We start from the raw sequence: 23,156 nt of genomic DNA, 5'->3' as shown, positions 1-23,156 counted from the left end.
CATTTCCCAGCAGCAGAGTCTCATGTCTCCTCCTCCAGGCTGCCTGGCAGACTCTGGATCTGGATCAGCAGAAGCGGTCAATAGCCACCTGGTTCATCGCCACGGTAACCATGCCCGTGTGGGAAAAGGACTGCCCCCCGGAAACAGAAGGGCTGCAGGCGCACCGCTACGTGTTTACAGTGCCTATCCCGCACGTGAGTGCCAAGGTGTCCGCCGTGCTCCTTAAGACGGACGAGGAGCAGCAGGGGGATGTGAGGGTCACTGAGACACAGGTGAAGTTGGCTAGTGCTTCTGTGACGTCCACAAACACATCATCTTCGTCTTCATCTTAGAAACGAGTGGAATTGGGTTTTGATATGCCGTCTCGGAGCCAGGTGTGAACGGCTCTACAATACACTCTGCTTGAATAGCTGTGTCTTCAGGTGTCATTTCTTTCTTGTGTTGCTGCTCTTTGTGTTTGTAGAGAATCTTTTAGATTTGATGACCTCACAGTTTTTACAGGCTTCAAAATAATCCATAGGCAAAAGTCATTTGAATCTGTTTAGAAACACCTAATAATTCAGTAACTCCAAAACCAAACACGTTTGCTGGCTAGACACAACACCACCTCAGGAATGTGGTTTGGCAGTCACAAACTCATTGTCATGCTAACAGTGAGTCGCTGAAGACCCTGAGCTCCTGACTCTGAGATAGAGGAGTGTCTGGATCTGAATGGATCCTGCCCTTAAAGCTCCTGCCTTTTAGCAGAATTAGAAGTATGGCTCAGTCATCACTGTCAGTTTGGCAGTAAGCCAGCCAAAGGACAAGACACCGTCAAGCATAGAGAAGAGCTTAGTGGCTGTGACAACTGTTTGGTCCTGATGCAGGTCACTAGTTGTCATGGTGAGTTACATGACTGACTTCAAGAAAATATAGATTCTACAAAATGTTCATTTTCAACAGTGTAGTGCATGGACTTCTACATTTACATTACATTTAGTCATTAAGCAGACACGTTTATCCAAAGCGATGTATACACATTTTACATTTACACTGATGACACCTTGCACATCCGAAGCAATTAGGGGTTCAGTGTCTTGCTCAAGGATGCTTCGACAGGAAATCGAACTAGCAACCTTCTGATTACTAAACAACTTCTCTATCTCCTGTACCACTGTCGCCCTCCTGTATCAAAGTGGATCAGTGATGCTTGTTTATCACAGTCATGGACAATATAGATGCAGCAGATACTAACACAAACACACATGTATTCACACACACACTAATGTGCCTGCCATAACTAAAAGCACTCATACTCCTCTTTACACATCACATGCAACAAAACAATAAAACAAACACAGAAAAAAATGGAAACCTCATATAATCTTTTTAATGGCTTTATCTGTATCTGATCACGAAATGAGGATGTGAGCAAAAATTCAATGACAAAGAAAAACGAATCAAGTAATATTTCTATTTCCGTGAAGAAGTGTGTTTTCCCACGCAAGAACCTGGTAAATGCCTTGCATAACATCCCCTAGGAATTGTAAACCATTAATACTGCCCTCCGAAAGCCTTAATGAAAGCCCGTAATGAAAGACCCAGAAGCCAAAGGTGCTCTGTACTGTAACTCCATTTCGAAAAGCTCTTAAAAGATTTAAGCCTAAATGTTTTTGCCACATTTATTGTTTTCAATTTTCTTCTGGAAGCTGTTCATACACTTCTGCGGAGATGGTGGCAGTGATTTTCTGTCAAATACACAGAAACGAAACCATCCCAGAATGGTTCCAGAGTGATGGCCTGCGTGGTTTAGCAAATTGATAACTTACATTAAATGTTAAATAAAATCCTTCTTGCACTCAACGGTAAGCACACACCAGGCAAACAGTCATGATATGACCTAACAAAAGATTTCCATTTGTAATACCCTGTCATACCAGCCTTCGACCAGGACTAAACCCAGTGGTGAAGCCTTGATCAAGTACCACTGGTCTAAAAAGGACATAGGGGAGGCCTGCCAAGGCTCAGAGAGATGTGCTGTCAATGGTGCCTGTGTGATGCATCTTCTTCCTAAGTCCCTGTCTGTTGAAGTCTAGTGTCGTCCTCTCCGTCTCACAACATGCGTGTTACACATGCACTTGTGTTCCTGTGGCTCGTGGCTCAACTGGTAGAACAACGTGTTACCCAGGCAACATACAGGCTCGTTAAAAATAAGTGGCCATACTGTCCTCAGTCGCTTTGGGTTAAATAGTCTTAGGTTAAATATATATACACATTTCGTTTTCATCTGGTTTATTTTCATGGCAGGAGACATACCAGGAGACGAGACTAAGCCATCATTAGTGTAACAGAAATAATAGCAGCCTACACATTGGGCAATTACACCTACTCACCGTATGACACCACTTTTGACAATGATTGTAAATCAAGCTTATTTAGTAGTTTACTATATATAGAGTATAATTATGACCCAGACAGTTTAAAGACAAACTTTGGGTTTTTGTAACCTAGGCCCTATTTTCCCATCGTTTTGGGTCAAAATGTTTACCAGGGACAGAAACGAGGTCTGTCCAGTGTTGAGTTAAAAAGCTATAGTAAAACATTTTTCAAAGCATAATGTAATTAATTAAGTCTGACTACATGGATCCCTACAGAAATAGACCTGTAAAGAAAACCTCAATAACTAAAAATCTTTTTTTTTACAGAATCAGAAACCTAAACTACAGAAATAGAACAGAAAACAGTAATTGTCTTCAGTAGAGGTCTGGACCAAAAATATCTCAAAAAAGGGCCCAGGGTGAAAAACCCCAACGTTTCCCTTTAGGGGCAAAAGAGACCATAAGACAAAACAGAAAGAAAACATCAAATGAAAGTGTGAAATATACACACATACTGTATGTCGGCAAAAATGCCTAACAGTTGAAAAAAGTGGAATCATCTCAACTCTAAGCAGGTTGTTGTAAGCCAGTCATTCGGTTTCGTTTTTTGGATCAGTGTGCTCAAGCTTTATTTAACTATCGCTTCTGTTCCGAGCACAATTAACAATAAACATTGTTTCAGTGTTCTCCAAAGAGTGCACACTCTTAAAGCCCCTAGACCAGTGGTCACCAACCTTTTTTGGCCAAAGATCATAACCTCTGCCTTGGTGACAGGCAAGATCTACCTATTGAGAGGAAAAGACTGTCCAGACTCCAGACTGTACTTATAACTTAACTTTTTATTTGGCCATATTGTAATTTAATGAAATTAAACACTTGAGTCCAGCTTTCAAATTGATGTGACCAAGAACACACTAAATTAATTAATTTCTGTGCAACATAAAAAGGAAAATATTTCCTTGTTTAGCTTAACAAGCTAATCAGACTAATTATGTGTTGCAATTATTCAGTAGTGAGTAGTTACAGGTATTCAAATCATTAAAATGATTAGGGTGCCTAAATATTTGCACACCCTATTTTTCACATTTTATTCCATTTCACACAATTAAATACGGCTACACTAAATATCTTTGTCTGGAAAACACCCCAGTACTAAGTCTTAACTAGAAAATTAATAATATACCACTGTGATCTTTTTTTGGTGAAGTTATCATGCAGCCTCAGAGGGTGCCAACACTTTTAATACGACAGAATGTAACAGCAGGCTGCGTGCATATTAATATTTCAAAAACCAAAAGGGTAATTGGAACGAAGTGGGAGTGGCCGATAACTAACATAAGTGCAAACGTACTCATGTAACGTGTCTCCGTACACATTAATCATCAGAATCATCATCAGCTTTTATTGGCCAAGTAAGTTAGCACAAACAAGGAATTTGTCTTGGTGCAGTGGCTCTCAGTGTGCTTACACATTAGGGATGTGCATCGCATCACTGAGGAAGATGCGATACACATCTCGATGCACTGCCAACGATCCGATACATTAAAGATACATAAAAGCAGCTACTAATGCGATACGATACGATTCACCCCTATTGCGATGCAGTACGATTCGACACGATGCGATTCGACACGATGCGATTCAACAAGGTGCGATACAAAATAATGCAATTTTATATTATTCATAATGATTCATTTATTTGTCATACAACAAATCATTAAAAAGGTATCTGACAAAATATAACATGTATATGTAACGTGTGTAAGTGTTCTCTAAATGTCTTATTTTTTTTATTTTTAACTGTAGGCCTACCAAGCAGTCACAACACAGTTTGCTTCATCCTAAACATGTGGATCAAATGCCTCACGCAATCAATTTAACTTATTTGCCCTATTTTAAGGTTTTTCTTTAGGTTTTGAGTTGCTCCACATGATCAGGATGAAGAAAAAAGTATAATGGAGACTAGCTGCTAGATTTCCTTTTCCAATTTAAGGAAGGCACAGGTAAATTCAAGTAACAAATAGAGAGTTTAGCTACGGTATATGGAGTATATTCTTACCTCTTCCTCCATCATCACCTCTGCTATTATCTTTAAAAATACCATGTCCTTGGTGCCGTGGTCTTCAAAGAAAGCCAGGTCTTTGAAACGTGGTTCAAGCGCCAGTGTTGTGTCTGAACGCGTTCATTGAATGAAAGTTCATGAACTCGTTCATAATTTTGGTGAAAGTGAACTGAACGTAGGGTATTACTGTCTGATTAACGATACTGTGAGCGTGTTCATTCTGGTGTCTGAGAACTGCACGTTCACTCTTTTTAATTTCGTTCAATAAAGTGCTAGATTTCTAGAGACTTCCATGCGAAAAACACCGTTAGTAATAGTCGCTTATCCCACTGTCTATTCCTGTGAGAGCCCCGAAGTTGTGTAGAGGCCGAGAGCGGTATTGCAGACAGATAGTGATTTTAGAAAAGTTATAGACTTCACGAGAAGCGGCCATTAACAGCAGTGGGGATGAGAGCGCGTTTAAGAAACAGTAAGAGAGGTGGAATCTATCTAAATATAAAATGATTGGTCTTGTATTGAGATTATACCGATACAAAAATGTTAGAACCGATGCATCGCGATTCAGCTCACATTGTATCCGGTCCACACTTTTTTGATCCGGGCCATCGTATCGTGAACTTTTATGCCGGTGCATCGTGGCGAACCGGTGAATCTTCCCATCCCTATTACACATATTACACAAAGAATACATCACAACACAAAACAATACAACAGTGCAAAACAATACAACAGTGCAAAACAATACAACAGTCCGAGAAGTCTAAAAAAGTATATACAAGGAGTATATATACAATAGTGCAAAGTGGAGAGTCCAGGAAGAGCAGGAATAAATAAATGCTATGCAGTATGAGTATGACTGTTTTACAGTAGGGTGAAATAAACAAATATGGTTGCGGGGGTAATTGTACATTGGTTATTTTTCATAGTGCCACAGAGGGTTAGCTTTCTGGAGGTTTTGGCGAACAGAGATCTGTAGCGCCTACCAGAGGGAAGGAGTTGGAACATGTTGAGTCCAGGGTGAGAGGGGTCTGCAGTGATTTTTCCTGCCCGCTTTCTGACTCTGGAGATGAACAGGTCATGGATAGTGGGCAGGTTTGCACCAATGATCTTTTCTGCAGTCCTGACAGTCCGTTGAAGTCTGTTCTTATCCAGTTTGGTGGCCGATCCAAACCAGACAGTGATATAGTATATTGTTTTTTTTTTTACAAACTGGCCGATAACCAACATATCTACGACAATTAAGAGAGCTTGAGGATATTATGCATGCGAGTTGAGCCTAGTTTTCAAGGTAACAAGCTGTCAGAATGTTGGAAATCTCTCTACATTGGGCAGACATTCTGTAACTTTACCAGATCCGACTGAACATGTTGAACTCTTCCGACAGTACCCGACAATGACGAACAAACACCAACTGCTTGCGCACACTGACCCAACTGTTGGTGTTTGTTGGAGAATGTTGGCATTTGTCAGGGCAGTGTGCAAGCTGCTTTAGAAGGGGCATTAAGTGGGAAGGGCTGAATTTGTGAGAAATCGTTGTTGATTACGTTCACATCAACTCTACAGACATCCTCGGATTTAAATAGCTGGCGGGGCATTTCTGTATGAAAAGTCAGATGCAGATAACGCATGTTCAATTTAAGAATCCTCATTCTGGGGAGCACAGCTGAGAACAAAAAGAACCCATTTTCAGGCGTTCATGAATCAGGCGGAGTTCTTTTCTGACGTTGGTCTTTTGAAGTCCGTAAGAAAACATTTAAAAAAAAATACATTGCCCTGCCCTAGACCAAACAGTCGGGCTGCAGTGGTAAAGAAAAATACATCTTAACTGGAAGAAACCTTGAGCAGAAAGTCAAAACCCCTTTTTGGTTTGGTCTAGGGCAGGGGTCGCCAACCCATGTATTTTTATTTGCCTGAGGCCAACCTGGTAGATGTAGGGAAAGTACACGGCCCAGTTCCAATGCAAATATGCCATACCTGTGACAGATCAATGCTAAACCAGCACCCAAGCCAGTCTGCTATCTGGACTATCCATTTCAAGTCAAGGGGGCAGGGGGGAAAAAAACAGACTGATGATTTTAATTTCCCAGGTGTTCTCAGTGTGCCTGCTATAATGAAAATGCCTTGTTGTGACAGAGTGCAAACCGATTTCTTTTTTAGTTTAAGAAACACAAGCCGTTCCACGTCAAGTTCATGAAGGTGGAACGGGCACACCAAGCCTCTTAGATTCACATTAACGATAAAGCACCCACACATTGATCTGCCGCACACTACGTGACAATGTATTGATACTAATTCAGTGAAACGAAAGGAGGCTTGCAATAAGTTCTGTTCATTGGATGAACAGTCGTGTTAAAAAGTCAATGTATTTTGTGAAACACGAAACACGGAACGAAACAACAGAAATGAATGTAGTGGCTGGATGACCTAGCAGGAGGGGGGGCGGGGGGGGTGTGGGTTTGTCAAGGTGGATATCTATAATGGGTTTTCTTCTTCACTCCCAGAACACATTTAGATTGAAATTGATGAGGTGATGGGTTCCAGTTGAACAGGTAAGTACACCGCTCCCTTGCTTCCCTTTGTAGTCGGTGCCTGTGTGCCTGTTTCATGAATAGAAGCATGAGAGTGAATGATAAAAGAAACACCACTATTTGTATGGAGGTATGAGGATGTGTGCTGTAGTTACTGGAAAGAGGGGTCTTGTTAAGGCATTGGGAAATATTTCATAACCTGGAGGGAACGCCTTATGGACATTGACCTTTGACCCAGGGATGTGTTGATGTGGCTTGCATAGAGCTCTTCCTCCTCTTCGCCTCACTGCACCAAGCACAGGTCAGAGGGCACAGACCCCCCACCACCCCCTCCCACCTGCCCGCCTTTAGCAGCCTCATTTGCCTTCAGCTCTGCCCCAGATACCCCGTGACCTGGCCCCCAGGGCCAAAGAACTGCTTCACATGCAGCTCACTTTTATTTATTCATATATATGCACCTTCAAAGAGGCTATAACAGAGGGGTTTCAGACCAGCCCACTCATTACACAGCACTCTACCCACTCAATGCGGGTCAGAATCAGGTTCTATTGGCCAAGTAAGTTTGCACAAACAAGGAATTTTACTTGGTAAAGTGACTGACAGTGTGCTTACACAAAATATGCATTACAACACAATAAAAAACAAACACAATATATAATAAACAGTGCGATGGTCTAAGAAAGTATATACAGGAGCTGTGAATTGTTACACAACAATAGTGCAAAGAAGAAGTGGAGAGTGCAAAAAGTGCAGGGATAAATATATATGCTACAGTGGTTTAGCTGTTCAGTAGTGAGATGGCGAGGGGGAAGAAACAGTTTTTGTGACTGGAGGTTTTGGAGAACAGTGATCTGTAGCGTCTACCAGAGGGGAGGCGGTTGAAGTGATTTTTCCTGCCTGTTTCCTGACTCTGGAGGTGTACAGGTCTTGGATGGTAGGCAGGATGGCACCGGTGATCTTTTCTGCAGACCTGACTGTCTGTTGGATCCAAACCAGAGAGTTATTGAAGTGCACAGAACAGACTCTATGATTGCGGTGTAGAATAGGATCAGCAGCTCCTGAGGCTGGCGCAGGAAGTACATCCTCTGCTGTGCCTTCTTGATGATTGTGCTGATGTTGGGTTCCCACTTCAGGTTCTGGGAGATTGTGGATCCCAGAAACCTGAAGGATTCCACAGCCAACACAGTACTGTTGAGTATGGTGAGGGGGGGGGTAGTGCTGGGGGGTTCCTCCTGAAGTCCACTATCATCTCCACGGTTTTAAGCGTGTTCGGCTCTAGGTTGTTGCGACCGCACCACAGGGCCAGCTGTTCAACTTCCAGCCTATGCAGACTCATCATCATCACGGATGAGGCTAATGACTTATGTGTCCTCTGCAAATTTTAGGAGTTTAACAGATGGGTCTCCTGAGGTGCAGTCGTTTGTGTAAAGTGAGAAGAGCAGTGGGGAGAGCACGCATCCTTGAGGTGCACCAGTGCTGACTGACCGGGTACTGGATGTTATTTCACCCAGCCTTACCTGCTGCTTCCTGTCTATCAGGAAGTTTGTGATCCACTGACAGGTGGAGGTGGACACAGTGAGCTGGCATTGCACGTATCGACCAGTCAGTGGCTACTTTGAAAAATACCCATATACTTAACTTTATTTTGGATGATTACAAAGAAATGACATCATATATATATATTTTTTTGATAACATTTGGATCCACCGATTTGCCTGGATGGACACATGGAAGAAAAATTATACTGGCTATTGTAACACTCCAAGGTAGGTATAGTTTGCTAGATAAATATGCTTAACGCTGGGCTAGTATTAGATGGTTATACATATAACTACAGAACTTTAAGGTATGAATGTCCACACAATAAAGACACTGGAATCAGAGGGTAGAATTAATACTATATTGTAGAAATTAACAGAATAGAACGTACGATGGGGTGTGGACATCAGTGGTATCATCAGTAGTGTTGCATGCTGGGTGTGTGATTGTGTGTGTATGTAGGGGTGTTGAAGGTGCATAACAAAACAATAAATTAAGTAACAGAACCTAAAATAACTGCCGGCCTGGGTGCATTATTGTCACATGGTAATAAAAAACAATATCAGTATACTCATATGTTATTATAACCTCACTATCTAATCTAGATAACATTAACATTGTTTAGAATGTTAGTGTTGTGTCTAACACGGTTATTTTAGCATAACAAGCTAGCTGGTTAACTTATTTGATATAAATAATTAGAAATGATAAGATTTCCCTCTTTAAAACTACCACCATGAATAGCCTGCTCATCGATTGTAAGCAAGTGACTACAGCTAACGTGTTAAATCATCTCGATGATGACAACAGCGCCAGCTTGCTTATTTTACCAGGTCATAACGGTCTCAATTTTGGACATTTATGTACCTAACGTTTGGTAGGATAGCTTTTCGGAACGTTACCTCATCTGTGAAAAGCAAGCTTACATTGGCCAAGTAAACAAAACAACTTACCTTCGTATCAGTTGGTGGTTTCCCAAATATTTTTTTATTATTTTGATGCATCTTCCTCCAGACATCTTTTCTTTTTCTCTCTAAGCTTTTAAACTCCACCTTTACGTTTTGGTGCTGATGACATGCTCTCACTCTCAAAAACAACTTTGTCTGCGAGTCATGTGACTTAAGTGTTGAGTAGGCAAGGCAAAGCAACTTTATTTATTTATTTATTTATGCAACTCAATGTGCTTACATATACAATAAATGGGAAAGGCCACAAAGAATTAGAATACATTAAATAAAATGTAGGCTAGAGTGATTGACATTTAATAACACCTAAAACAAAGTTAGACTGACGGAAGAGATTAGATGAGTAAAGAAGATGGAAAACATGAGCCTCATTCCCGAACTCAGTTCAGAAGAATAACACAATGTTTTAGGGCATTCATGAAAGTTTTCTCATCTGGGATTAGTTTTGAATTTAGACCAGAATTTCAGAACGCAATTCCTTAAGCGCAATTCCTCAACAAAAAAAAACAGATGCCCCACAGGGCCACTCCATGTTAGAAGGGCTGACTGCACACGGCACTACGGTTGTGTCCCCTGGCGGGGCGTGTATGTATGCAAATCCAGGTGCAAGAGAACGTGCGTTCAATTTAAGAATCCTCATCCTCAATCCGCACAGCTGAGAACACTTTGGCTGTGTAAGAACCCATTTTCAGCCGTTCATTAATAAGGTGGAGATCTTTTCATATGTTAGACTTCCGAAGACACTTCAGAACATTTTTGAGTAAATTATACGTGTTCTGTGTAGTATGAAAAATACTTAGATGTGCCGGCGATGTCAGAGGGTGGGCCAATTGGTGATTCCCCCGATATCCCCGTAGGCCAGTCCGCCCCTGGGTTTTCCTTAAAAGACTCTCCTTGCAAACACCAGCAGCAACAACAACATGTCGTGTATCCTTCACATGACCATACAAACACTACTTTATAACATACCTTAAAAGTATAAACCCCCTCTCACATTGTAGTATGGCAGTCTTCCTGGGGTTAACCAATAATGTTCCACTAATTAACTCTTTCGGCAATATCATTTGTATATGAAGTTAGCTTCTGCATAGATCTACTGACTGAAATAGTCTCTTTCAAATGTCAGCCTTTTTCCAGTCATGGACTAAATGTCTGGGGTGACAGGTTGTCATAACAACAACTGTCATAACAACTGTGTATCCTAACTTAATGAGGTATAGCTTACATTCCGATTTTAACCCCAGGTCCCTTCAGTTATAATTATTTGAAAAAATAGAGTAATCAGACACAAGAAATGAATTAATGTACTAAAATAATTTATTAACAATCAAAAGTTAAAAATAATGTGCAACAATACAGTTGTGACAATTCTTAACAGGTTTTAACAGGCAACAAAAACACGTTGCCAGCCCAGAGCTACGCAATGTACCACAACTACAGGGGAGTCAATGGATAACGAACAGACAGATATAGAAGAGCAACTGCACACACTATTTTCCTAAATTATACAGAACAGAACCACATCAATGCAAGTTGCCAACAACACACCATGAAGTGAAATGTCTCATGGAGGACTTAAGTGTGTTTCCTGTACTGAATCTTTTGTAAGGCTTTTAGTAAGGTATAATACCCCCAGTAGAAAGGAAAATAATTGGCATCCAGAGCTCTGTGGACACAAGATTCAGTTAATGTGCCACCGCATTGATGGCCTATTCCTATTAGAAAGGAAATTACTGCAGTTATTGGTTCTTTTTTTTCAGGCTTTCAAGCAGAGCTTCAGTCTTCGGATTTAAATAATTTGTCTTCCTATTTCAGGGAGACAAAGATTCGTTAGGCTCCTGGATACCACCCTTAATGGGAGGAAAATAAAGAGCAGAGTGAACTTTAGAGAGAAGCTGGATGCTTGATGAGCACAGCAAACACACTGAGTACATAGGCTTAACTGCAGTGCTCTTTGTGTACACTAGACACAGTGTCTGTGCTGTGTGCCAATAGAAATGTCCAGCTTGAAGAACTCGTTTTTAATATCACCTTTTTTTCTAAATGCTACATTTTGTTGCAGATCTCCCATAAAACAGGAGGCCAAACATAATTCTACGCACTCTGATTAATGTCTTTTTATGTTTTAAAGATGCCAGTCCATGTGTTGTGAATAGATTGAAACTTCAAGACCAATAGAGGCTTTATACTTAATTATGTATACATTTCAAAATGAACGGGTTAAGCACAAATTATGATGTTTTGTTTAATGATGTGATGTTTAATTTGAGATAGAGACAGTTGAACTGAGATGGGAATGAGATGTGATGGGATTGAGAGCCCCAGTGGTTTTGTTGTTTGTGCTCATTTGGATTAGGGGACTCTTCTGTGATGCTATCCATGCCTTCATACAATCCCCAGGCTACTTCTGAGTGGCCAGTCCCTCCAGGCATTCGCTTTTTATCTTTTTTTTTTTAATGTCTGTGGAACTGTGCACTTTTTGTGTCTTTATACCCCACGTCAATACCACATATAGAAACAAAATGAATGAGAGATGAAAATCCCTGACATCGTACATATGATCTATTTGAGTATTTTAGTTTTTTTTTATATGTTTTGAATTCATATTTTAATATATTTAGTTTTTGTGTTTTCTTATGTCTTCATTTTTAATGCAATGGATACATAAGAACACTCATTTTAGATGTGTCATCTGATTTCACGCATTTCTGTGAGCTTTCACACACAAATTGATAAGGCCATTTCATTCATACGAGAATGTTATTGAAATTAAGTTAAAAATAAAATGTCATGAAAAGTTTTTTTTGACCCTGTGAACGCTCAAGTTCTTGGGAACATTTAGAACAGTTATCATGAGTATTCCTGTACTATTTATAAATGAAACTGAATAGAAAACCTAGTTATCCAAAATGTGTTGACCATTCCTTGCCTTACTTAGTTGACATTCTACTCACTAAATTTACCCTTCAATAGGCTCATGCATGAATTTAGGAACGGGCTTTTATTTTGAAATAATAATCAGTTGGACGCAACAATATGCCTCAAGTTTAATATCAAGTTTGAACACTATTAAGATAAAAACAAAAAACTACTATATAATAAATATTTTAAGAAGAATAGCGTGTGCAGGTAGTTCATTTAACCTTTAATGAGAACATTTATAGATAAAACTATGTTATGAACGTAAACAAATGTCTAATGCCAAGCTAACTAACTCCATCACACACCTGACTCCAGTGGTTTAGACAGACTGTGCATAACCCTATACCACCATCAGGAGGCCAGAAGAAGCGGCAATCATTTTGTGGATTTTGCTATAAATTTGCGAATCGCAAAAAACTGGAGGGAGTGAGTTGTTCTGAATTTCATTTACTGCAGGTAGCCTAAGCCTAGATGGTGGATTAATGGAATTGAGGGGAATGTAATGGCTCTACTATACTCTTCGCCAGATCGATTAGACATTCTGAGAATGAATCAATGATTCCTCATCTCCCATTTTGATTGACTGATTACAGTGGATTGGACAACGGGAGCCATCGTGTAGGAAAAAAAAGACCATCTGTGTATTTTGTTCTTTCTCGACTGAGCTTGACTGGAATTCAAGAAGCTGCTCACATTTTTAGTCATAGTCCCTCTTACCTCTTATTGTATTTTCCACCAGAAAAGTAATGCTGTCCTACACACCCTGGACGTCAAATAAATCACAGAGAAGCCCCCAAAGCACAAAAAACTCAAACTCAAATAAAAATGCTCAAAGGAAGAGATTTACAGACAACTCATATAAGATATTAAATAAACATAATAGACTATCACACATATAGGCATTTTACATATAACCTTAAACTGATTTGACATTTACTTTGTACAGCCTGCGCTCCACACACACTGAGAGAAGGAGCGGTGTCCCTCTTTGAGTTTTACTCTATGAAGGTCACTGTGGAATGAGTCCTACCTCAGAGAAGCCTGGCAGGCCGCAGCAGATAAGCAATCTTTGGAGGCTCGTTGATATGTCAAAAAAAGCAGCTGTTTTTATCTGCTGTCAAACTCTTACAATAGAACAAAAATGGCACTGTAGAAATTAGCAGCTTACAATGGAAATGCAGTGGTCAGACCAAATAACAACAACAACATCAACAACAAAACAAAATAGCCATTAAATAAAAGATCAATATGAAATTGCACTCATCCAAGCCATTTTTTCCTCAAAGCGATTTGACACCCTCATCTGCAATTTTACATTCACACCCTCATGTCTCTTGCATTTCCCAATAAAAGATACAGGCTCTTCTCATAGTGTCTCAATCAGAGGTCACTCAGAATGCCAGCTATTTCAGCCACTTTAAACACTCTCCATAGACAAGGCTCACTTTACTGAGGAAAGTCACCTTGGCCCAAATTAAGAGTGACTATTGTATTCTCCATTGAATAAACTGATGTTGAACGAAGAAGATCCCAGGATTGCCAAAGCCTTCAGACGATGAAGCGTTCCACGGTATGATATTCTGCAGCAGAGGTGCTGGGAAACCACATGGATCACTGGATGAATTCTCTTTTCACAGACCCTATTAAAGTCCATGTTAGGGCATTGATTTAACCCTTCAAAACTCATCTCTGTTCCTAGATTTTAAAATATATATTTTTTGAATGAAAAAATTAACACAGCCTCTATCTATCTGCATGGCTTGACGACGTAATCAAACGGCTAATAGTGTCTTGCTAATGTTATACAAACTTTAGTTCTGATCGCCAGCTCTGGTTTAGAAGATTAAAATAATACATTAATAAACATCCAGATGTGTACTTAGGGAGAAACATTTTGGAACCCCTCCCTCCTGACAGTAAAGTTGACGGGATTGGTTCTTTAGTTCTGTGTCATATGACACCCAGGCTGTCTAATTCCTGACATTAGTGCACTATAGTTCCAAGGTGGCACTGACAGCTTATTTTGCTCACGATATGTTGTGAATCATAGAAAAACATTGTGAACAAGGTACAAAACTTGATTTTCAATGGGGGGAGGGTCTTTAAACAATGCTAGAAATAGCTGATGCACTCTCTCATTTGATATATCACAGACCTGATGTGAGTGAGTGTTTTTAGATAAAACAGCAAATTTAATCAGGCATCTCCAGGGACAATTTTTACCGGAATGGACCCTCTTAAAACTGCCTTTGTGAATAGTGGCTCTCACTTTTGATAACTATGCTTTTAGTGAAGCAATACCATGTTAATACTGCCTTTACGAAAAATGCTATCACTTAAGCAAATTCATGTAGCTCTGTAGATGAAAGCCATTGCTCAGAGCCACAGCCTACACAGCACTCTGAAAAGGGCATGGTCAAATGCTAAGATCAAAGAGGTGGAATTTGTTGTTTATATTTCTATATACGGTACATTTACATTCTGGGCTGTAAGTTTGTGTGTGTGTGTGTGTGTGTGTGTGTGTGTGTGTGTGTGTGTGTGTGTGTGTGTGTGTGTGTGTGTGTGTGTGTGTACATTTGTTGTGAAGGGCCTTTTTTTGCAAAGGCCTGGACACAACATTCCTCATTTTCTTTTCGTCTGTACTCAAATAGTAAAAAATCTACATCAACTCCATCAAAGTCATCATCATGCAAGCAAACCACTTGATTGAACAGTATCTGCCACCTGATTCAGGTTGGCACAGCATTGTCCATTTATTGTAGTCCACAAAAAAACAAAGAGAGGTAGAATTTCAACAACAGCCATCCAAACCCGGGCAGGAAATCAGAGGCGTTGCCATATACAGTATACACTCTTCATCTTTCCTCCTCTTCTACGTTTGGATGCAACAAAAACTGTCCAAGGTCACATGGGATGATTGCACTTGTGACCACTTGTCTGTCAACCCAGAGTCCCACAGTGCATAGCTTATCTCCTGACTGACCAGATGTCAGTCATCCCTCCTCAGATCAGCTCCTCGTCTCACAAAAGCCCCATTCTCTGATCTTTTTTTGCATACAAAACTCCTCTTGTGATATCTCACGTCACTCACTATTATCATAACCCTTCGGGTATCCGACTGAAGTCTCCTTGTAAATGGAGGTCAAAGGACAGCTGCTGCAGCTGTTCCTCCATGTCTCTGATAATCCATGATGAAGATCAACATCATAACTCCACCCTGATGGCAGCTGACCTCGGATCAGATCTGGCCCAGTTCTGGTGTGGTTCTGGCCTTGAGATCTGATGCTCCTTCATGTTCATCACTCCTGGACAAAATCATCTATCCAAATGATGAACTGAGCTCACAGATATGATGTCTGTGGTTCTGTCTGTGTGTGTGTGTGTGTGTGTGTGTGTGTGTGTGTGTACCTCTCTCATTCATTTTCACATAAACTCCTGTGGTAAATGTTGGCATAAATCCAGGGTCACCTGCTGTCCAGGTGTGGTGTGGGGTAAGGCCAGGTATGAGGTCAGCAGTAACTCTCTGAGTACCTCACCGCCCCATCCCCTCCTCCTCCTCCTCCTCCTCCTCCTTCCCCTTCTCCTCCGCCTCCATCGCCCGTCACTTGCCCATCCAGGCCGTTCATTGTCTGCTTGCGGGCAGAGATGTAGCAGTATGCCTTCCCTTTCTTAGCTCCCGGGTGGTGATGGTGGTGGTTGTTGAGCTGGGAGGGTTGGGTGGCGAGGGGCTGGGGGTCGGTGCCGGAGCCCTGGGCGCAGTCTGGCTGGCAGCGGGGGTTGTGGTGGCAGAGGTGCCCGGTGATGGCGCCGCCCTGAGGGGTGTGGCTGCACGTGTTGCGCAGGTCGTCCAGCACGCTGATGCCGAGCCGCCATCGCTGCCACTTCTTCTTGATCTCTGATTGGACCTGCAAAGAAAAGGAGAGGAGTCGAAAACATGAGGAGCGTTTTGTATAGAATCTTCGATCAGAATTGTACATGTGTTTTTTTTGTATTATTTCTTTCAAGTGTTTCTGTCATGGATATGTGAAATTTGATACGTCTTTCAATGTGCCAAAGCTACCCTTCTCTGAGACAAAAAGCCACCATGCCTTAATTAATCAAATCCCGGAGATTATTCCTAACATAAACCAAAAACAAACTTTCGATAAGACAAGCACTGTGTGGAGAAAAGTTTTGAGTTGTTACTTACTCCCCACAGACCCCAACAACATCAAGACATCAACCTCTAGAAAACAGACCATGACCACACTCATCTACATTTGTCATCAATGGAGATTACATATGAAGACTTCAGCACAGTTTCTCAGGGTTGGCCACATTTGCATTTCCTGATGAGAACATAACGTGTCATGTCTATGAAACCCTCAGTCTTATCTGCAGCAGGAGAGCTGCAGGGGCCAGAGTGCTAGTGCTAATCACAGCAGTGGATTACTGCAGCTGCAGGGGCCAGAGTGCTAGTGCTAATCACAGCAGTGGATTACTGCAGCTGCAGGGGCCAGTGCTGCAGGCCAGTGCTGTCCCTCTTAGGCACATTCAGATTCAAAATCCATTCCCATCCCTGTGGTTCTGTCTGACATTAGTGTGACCTTGCAGGGAGATGCAGGGAGTAGCAGCAGTGGTGACAGGGTGAACAGAGGAATACTAGAGGAGGCAAGACCTGGGATGGTCAATTTCTGTCACACTGGAAAGATTAAGACAGCAGCAATCTCTCTTTCTGTGTGTGTGTGTGTGTGTGTGTGTGTGTGTGTGTGTGTGTGTGTGTGTGTGTGTGTGTGTGTGTGTGTGTGTGTGTGTGTGTGTGTGTGTGTGTGTGTGTGTGTGTGTGTGTGTGTGTGTGTGTGTGTGTGTGTGTGTCTGTGTGTGAGCGTTTCTGTGCATGTGTAGTGGTTGTGTGTGCACTTGTGTATGTGGGGGGTGTCTGTGGGTGTGTGTGTGTGTGTGTGTGTGTGTCTCTTAAGTGTTTCTATGAATGTGTGTGTCTGTTCGACCGTGTGTGTGAACATATGTATGTATGACGCTGTCGTCGTTCATTGCATGGCTCACTTACCTCTTTGTTTACAAAGCAGTACAGAATGGCCACAAGAAAACCCTTTGAGGAGAGAAACATAGAAAGAAGGCTATCTTACTTTACACTTCTGTCATGGTTTGTCATGGAAATTGCATCCACGTACACACAAAGACAATCACACATGCACGTGCACACACACACACTCACAGTCACACTCACGCATAAGCACACACACACACACACACACACACACACACACACAGGCTAGTTCCTTTTGGCCTTAATCCTTCTACCTGAAAGGAGTTGAAGAAGAGCTCGAAGAACAGGTTGATGTTCCTGAGTGTTCCCTCAGTCTGCTCTTCTGCCATGATGGCAAACACCACCTCATGGATGCCCAGCAGTGGGATGAGGGTCAGAGTGGACTTGGCCAACCTGCAGGACAGAGTGGCATCCGTCAGACTCAGAATGAACGTACAACATCCCATCTAAAGAACACGCACCTAGCTAAAGACATCCCCATAGTCTCACTCAGAGCAGACATGGACAAAATTACAAGACCGAGGGGCATCACACAGACACAGAATAAACATACAGCATCCCTTCCATCGGCTGCCTTATTTAAAGAGTGCCTCATTGAGGGGAGAGATTTGGACAGGCTGGAGAGGAAAGACACTGGCACATAGACAAAGCTGTAAGCTAGATGCGTGGTTACAGATTTGTGCCTAGTCTTCTTGCTGTTTGTTCATTTGGTATGTTTTGGGGTTTCTAAATACCCAGGTTAATAAATATAGTTGTTATTGAAAGAATGCCACCATCTCATGCGCCGTGTGTTTTCCCTCTTAACCACCAACCTCAACCTACCTTCTACAACGTGGGATGGCCGACTTGAGCCTTATATATATATATATATATACTGTCAGTAGAAACAGTCATGAGTCATGATTTTTAGAGGACTTACAGTAGCCAACCTAAAATACATCTGGATAAAGACAAAATGGCCTTATGGTAGCCAAAATAAAAATATAACAAAAATGTTATCTAACTAATTAAACTATTTTATATAAATAAGAAAAAATATAGTCAGTAGACTCCTAGAAGAGACAAACGAGATGATGTTATGATTGAATATGAATAACCCTGCATGACTGTAAAAGAATGTTATGAATTAAATGCATTCACAGGCGTCTATAAAAGTGATAAAGGTACATATGTAAGCCTTGCGAGACTAAATGTTGAAGATAGGCCAGTACGACAAATATCATTAAGGGATTTATACACATTTCCTCTGTGTTATCGTTCTTTCCAAATAGCACACAATTATATAATCTAGCTAATACTTCATTTGAATAATGGAAAATAGATTTCAAGCATTGCTCTTTCTGGTCACTTGCTTCTGATTTATGACAAATCTGTGTAATTTCCTCTGATAAACTGGCGCCAGTTCAAGTTCAAGTTTATTTATATAGCACAATGTGCTTTGAGTGCAGAGAAGACATTCAATTATCTAAAACAACAAACAAACACACTTAGCAACCTACAACCATAATCTCTGTATTGGCATCATTTAGCCTAGGAGAATTTTGGGCCATCCAATTTTTAATGTCGGAGATATTATTATAGTGAGGTCATTTACCGGACTGGGGTCATCAGAGGAGATGGAAAGGTAAAGCTGGGTATCATCAGCATATGAATGGTAGGAGATGTTGGGATGTTGTGTTTTGCCGAATGTGAATTTCAATGACCATTGCAACCCTGGGAAGCGCTATCTTTCTTTCCACGGCTCTCTGTTTTTGTCAATTTTTTTCTTTCCCTCTCTTTCAGAATTTCCGTTTTGATGTCTTTCTTTCTTTTTCTGACTTGCTTCTCTATCATTCACCCTCTTTCTCCCACTCCCAGTGGTGCAGCAGCTTCTCCCAGCGCTGCTTTCCTGCCATCTGCCTCTTATCAGAGAGCCTTGTGTGGTAGGGACCCACTCAGGGCCACATTTGCATCTGAAGATTAGGCACAGTTGATGGGGATGACTTCCTCAAATACCTCCTACCCTGGAGGCCCATGGGATTAGGAGTCGGAGGATAAAAATAAAACCTCTCTGCAACTCCACAGGAACATAAAAGCCTCTCATTTCACCCACTATTTTATATTTATAGATTTTTATATACAGCTATTATTGATTTCTTTTTTGGCTTGAAATGAGCATTTGCACAAAAATAAGACCAACAGCTGGTGAAAATGTCATCTCAAAAGCACCTTTATAAATATATTTACTGAGAAAAATGGTGACGTGTTCAATACTTATTTTACCAGCTGTATGTTATATCTCAACCTGCAGGAGTTCCAAAAAACGTGGGTGAATGCCGTTAACATTAGAGGAAATGCATTAATCATCGTAGCCCTGAGTGATGAACAGTAGGTCTAAATGCAGAAGAGGAGACTCCTGTGAGGCAGAGATATGCTGGTCGAGCTCTGGTAGATAAATTGTCTGGATTTGTCTAATTGTAATTCTGGAACTGGATTTTCCTGACAGCTAGTGTCATAGATTTGGCAATGAAGTCAAAGAAACAGAGACTGAGGGAGCGCATAAGTCCTCTTACCTGAACTGTGTGTGTGTGTGTGTGTGTGTGTGTGTGTGTATGCGTGTGTATGCATGTGTGTGTGTGTGTGAACATAAAGAAGCAGAGGTCCTCTTACCTGAACTTGTAATCAGTGTATCGCATTTGGTGGGCTTTCAATTTGGAGATGAGAATTAGGATGATCCTTATGAATATGAAGAAGTTGACCTGTGTCAGAGAGAGAAAAGAGAGAAAGCACAGAATTAGGATGATCCTCATGAATATGAAGAAGTTGACCTGTGTCAGAGAGAGAGAGAGAGAGAAAAGAGAGAAAGCACAAAAAGTAGAGGGGAAGGGAGAGATGAGACAAGAGAAAGGAAGAGACATTGACGTTTAGAGTTGACTCATCAGAAGCATGATTGGCCGGAAGGATAAAGTCCACATTGTCTGAGTCTGATAGATATTTTAAGCTTTATTTCCCCTGGTGGCATTAGTTTAATGGTTCAACAGAAGCCATGGTTAAGAGCACAAGCCCATCTCTCTCTCTCTCTCTCTCTCTCTCACACACACACACATACACACACACACACACACACACACACACAGATCAGCATGAGTCATGCCTTCACTTTTGTCTGAGTGAATGATGAGGGAGAGTTACGGAGATGCACGCATGCACACAAACACACACACATGCACATATAAATGCATGCACCCATGGAACACAATAACACACATGCACACAGACAAACAGACTCACTGTACTCAAACACACACAGACTCACTTGCACACAAACACAGACATACCACACACACACACACACACACACACACACACACAAAGTCATGCCTTTAGTCACAGGATATGTCCTGTTTAGGATACTGTCACAGTCACTCAGAGAGATGGCTAAAACAATACACACAGGCAGGCTGACACAATCACACGCACACACACACAAACACACACACACACACACACTCAAACATACACACTTTTTCAGTCATTTCTGTGACTTTTCAATCCATGACAGCTGTGGCAAAGTCCCTGGTGCTGTTTGTATATTCATTTTTACATTTGTACATTCAAAGGTCATTCCATGAATACACACATATACACATAAACACACACTCTCATGAATGCTCATATACACGCGTGCACACACACAGCAGAATATTACAAGAAGATCTAAATCTATACTCACACTTTCACACGCAAGCACACACACACACACTCACATTACTTTACAGACCTAAATATACATGTACGTGCACAAACATACACACTACTCGGAACCAAAAAAGACAAGCAGAATTGTCACACAAAGAACACACTCTCTTCTTTTAGAACTCATACTTTCACTCAATGCACACACACACACACAGACAGACAGACACACACACACACACACACACACACACACATACACACAGACATATTTCTATGCAGACCTTATACAGGTATGTGCAGACTTGTCACAAAAAGAACACACTCTCTTCCCTAATCCTCCAGACTCCGTCTCAGTCACTCACCAAAATAGCCAGAAGGATAGGCGTCCGAATGATCCACCAGTATGACATGTTTTCATTGATTTCCCAACACCTGGCCCAAATTATGAAGTTAACGTGGGTTAGTTACACGGACAACATGACACGGAAACATAACAGCGTGTGTAATCAGATTACGGCCAATCGAATCAAGCTCAGACAGAAACTACGTCCAATTTAAACAGTTGAAGTCTCACCTGGTGTTTTCATATAAGTATCTCATAACAATCCAGGGCACCACGAATAGCACAGGAGTCCCTGCGTAGTAGCATAAGGGAGGAAATGAATCAATGTTATCAGCACACTGCCAGAGAGGTTATTACATGCTAATGTTGGGAAAAAATTGCTAATCGCTTACAGCTTCCACCATTACTGCAGGAACCCTGTAATGTGTTCAGTATGGATTCAGTTATTTATTTCATATGTCTATTTTCTCATTTACATTTGTACATTTTTACGGTATGCATGTTCCCTGAGTGTCTAGATCATGACCTTGGAGGTGTTGTAAACACTTCACTCTACTGGTTGAGGTACATAAGCACAGGTACTCTTTCTCGATGGAGATCAGTTGAAGATGTTATATTTGTGGACGAGCCGTGTGGTGTCATATTGGTAGGCTCAATTAGCAGCATTAGATGCATTAGACACAGTGACTGGGTAAGGGTTCACTGATTAAATATCATCCATGCACGCTCTTGTGTATGTGTGTGTGTGTGTGTGTGTGTGTGTGTGTGTGTAGGTGTTTGTGTCCATGTGTACTCGAACATCCTCTGTATAGACTACATTTCCAAAATGAGGCGACTATACACCACCTTTTGTACACCACCATTGTGAAACTGTGTGCATATGACATGCACTGTCAAGGTGTCAGGTCAAGATAAAGGATTTACCACATCACTGATTCCTATTCAGTACTTCAGAATGAATATCATGTGCACTGCTGTCTCCCCTTCTAAGCCTCAGGTTATTCTCTTTCAGAAGAGCGACAGTAAGTATTGTCCATGAAAGTCATTCATTTTAGGGTCAGTGAAATAAGAGCTCCCTGCTTGAGGTAAAAATTGCATTGATGGCCTTTCCATTGCTGAATGACTTTCATTCAGTTATTTTATTTGTTTGTTGTGTGGTTGCATAAGTACACGTTTTATTTTCTTCTTTCTTTCTTTATTTCTTCTTTATTTTCTTCTTTATTCAGCCTGTTTTTCAGTGCCTCTTCTGCTCCCAGCACTTGTGAAGGTATCGACCCCAGTCCAACCCTGACACGTCTGTCCTGATCTCATGCAGTGCTCTTTTATAAATGGTTGCAATGCCCCCTGTTATTCTTTTCATTTTCCATCCCTCTTAATTCCCGCTGAAATGAATGGTAGAGTGTTTGCCTATTGTGTGACTGATGGATCTGAAGGATTATCAGAGATTTCCCTAAACCGGTTAAAAGAAACCTTTTAATAACGGTCATTTCAAGAATTCTCAAAGATTTTTCCAAAGCCATATACACCAAACATTTAAGAGTGATTTTTTTGTGTTTGTTGAAACCATGCCATTAACAACAGTCTGTGTTTGAGGCATCTGGCTGGTTAGCAAAGATTTCACCGAACCATTTTAAACCACGTTCATATGTGTTCATGAGTTTATCTGTGCATGTGCATATGTGTTCATGAGTTTATATGTGCATTAATATGTGTTC

General features: G+C 41.2%; 2 protein-coding genes across 2 annotated transcripts in view; one reads left to right on the top strand and one right to left on the bottom strand.

Moving 5' to 3' along the window:
• The window catches only part of LOC308370324 (adenylate cyclase type 10-like), a gene marked incomplete at both ends in the record, with an annotated part of 34,720 nt that extends 34,245 nt beyond the window's left edge, over positions 1-475 (top strand). Inside the window, 2 exons of the mRNA XM_080844980.1 lie at positions 39-272; positions 464-475. Of these exons, the coding sequence (XP_080701106.1) occupies positions 39-272; positions 464-475 (246 nt within the window). The remainder of the gene's footprint in view (positions 1-38; positions 273-463) is intronic.
• Positions 476-15,882: 15,407 nt separating this feature from the next.
• Positions 15,883-23,156, bottom strand: part of gipr (gastric inhibitory polypeptide receptor) — a gene marked incomplete at both ends in the record, with an annotated part of 31,613 nt that continues 24,339 nt past the window's right edge. Inside the window, 6 exons of the mRNA XM_080844979.1 lie at positions 15,883-16,278; positions 17,421-17,462; positions 17,675-17,813; positions 20,070-20,158; positions 21,461-21,530; positions 21,673-21,733. Of these exons, the coding sequence (XP_080701105.1) occupies positions 15,883-16,278; positions 17,421-17,462; positions 17,675-17,813; positions 20,070-20,158; positions 21,461-21,530; positions 21,673-21,733 (797 nt within the window). The remainder of the gene's footprint in view (positions 16,279-17,420; positions 17,463-17,674; positions 17,814-20,069; positions 20,159-21,460; positions 21,531-21,672; positions 21,734-23,156) is intronic.

The sequence above is a fragment of the Sprattus sprattus genome (genome assembly GCF_963457725.1).
Source record: "Sprattus sprattus genome assembly, chromosome: 9".
In the NCBI taxonomy this organism is placed as follows: domain Eukaryota; kingdom Metazoa; phylum Chordata; class Actinopteri; order Clupeiformes; family Clupeidae; genus Sprattus; species Sprattus sprattus.
The sequence above is the reverse complement of the archived record's forward strand: the minus strand, read 5'-3'. Positions and strand labels throughout refer to the sequence as shown.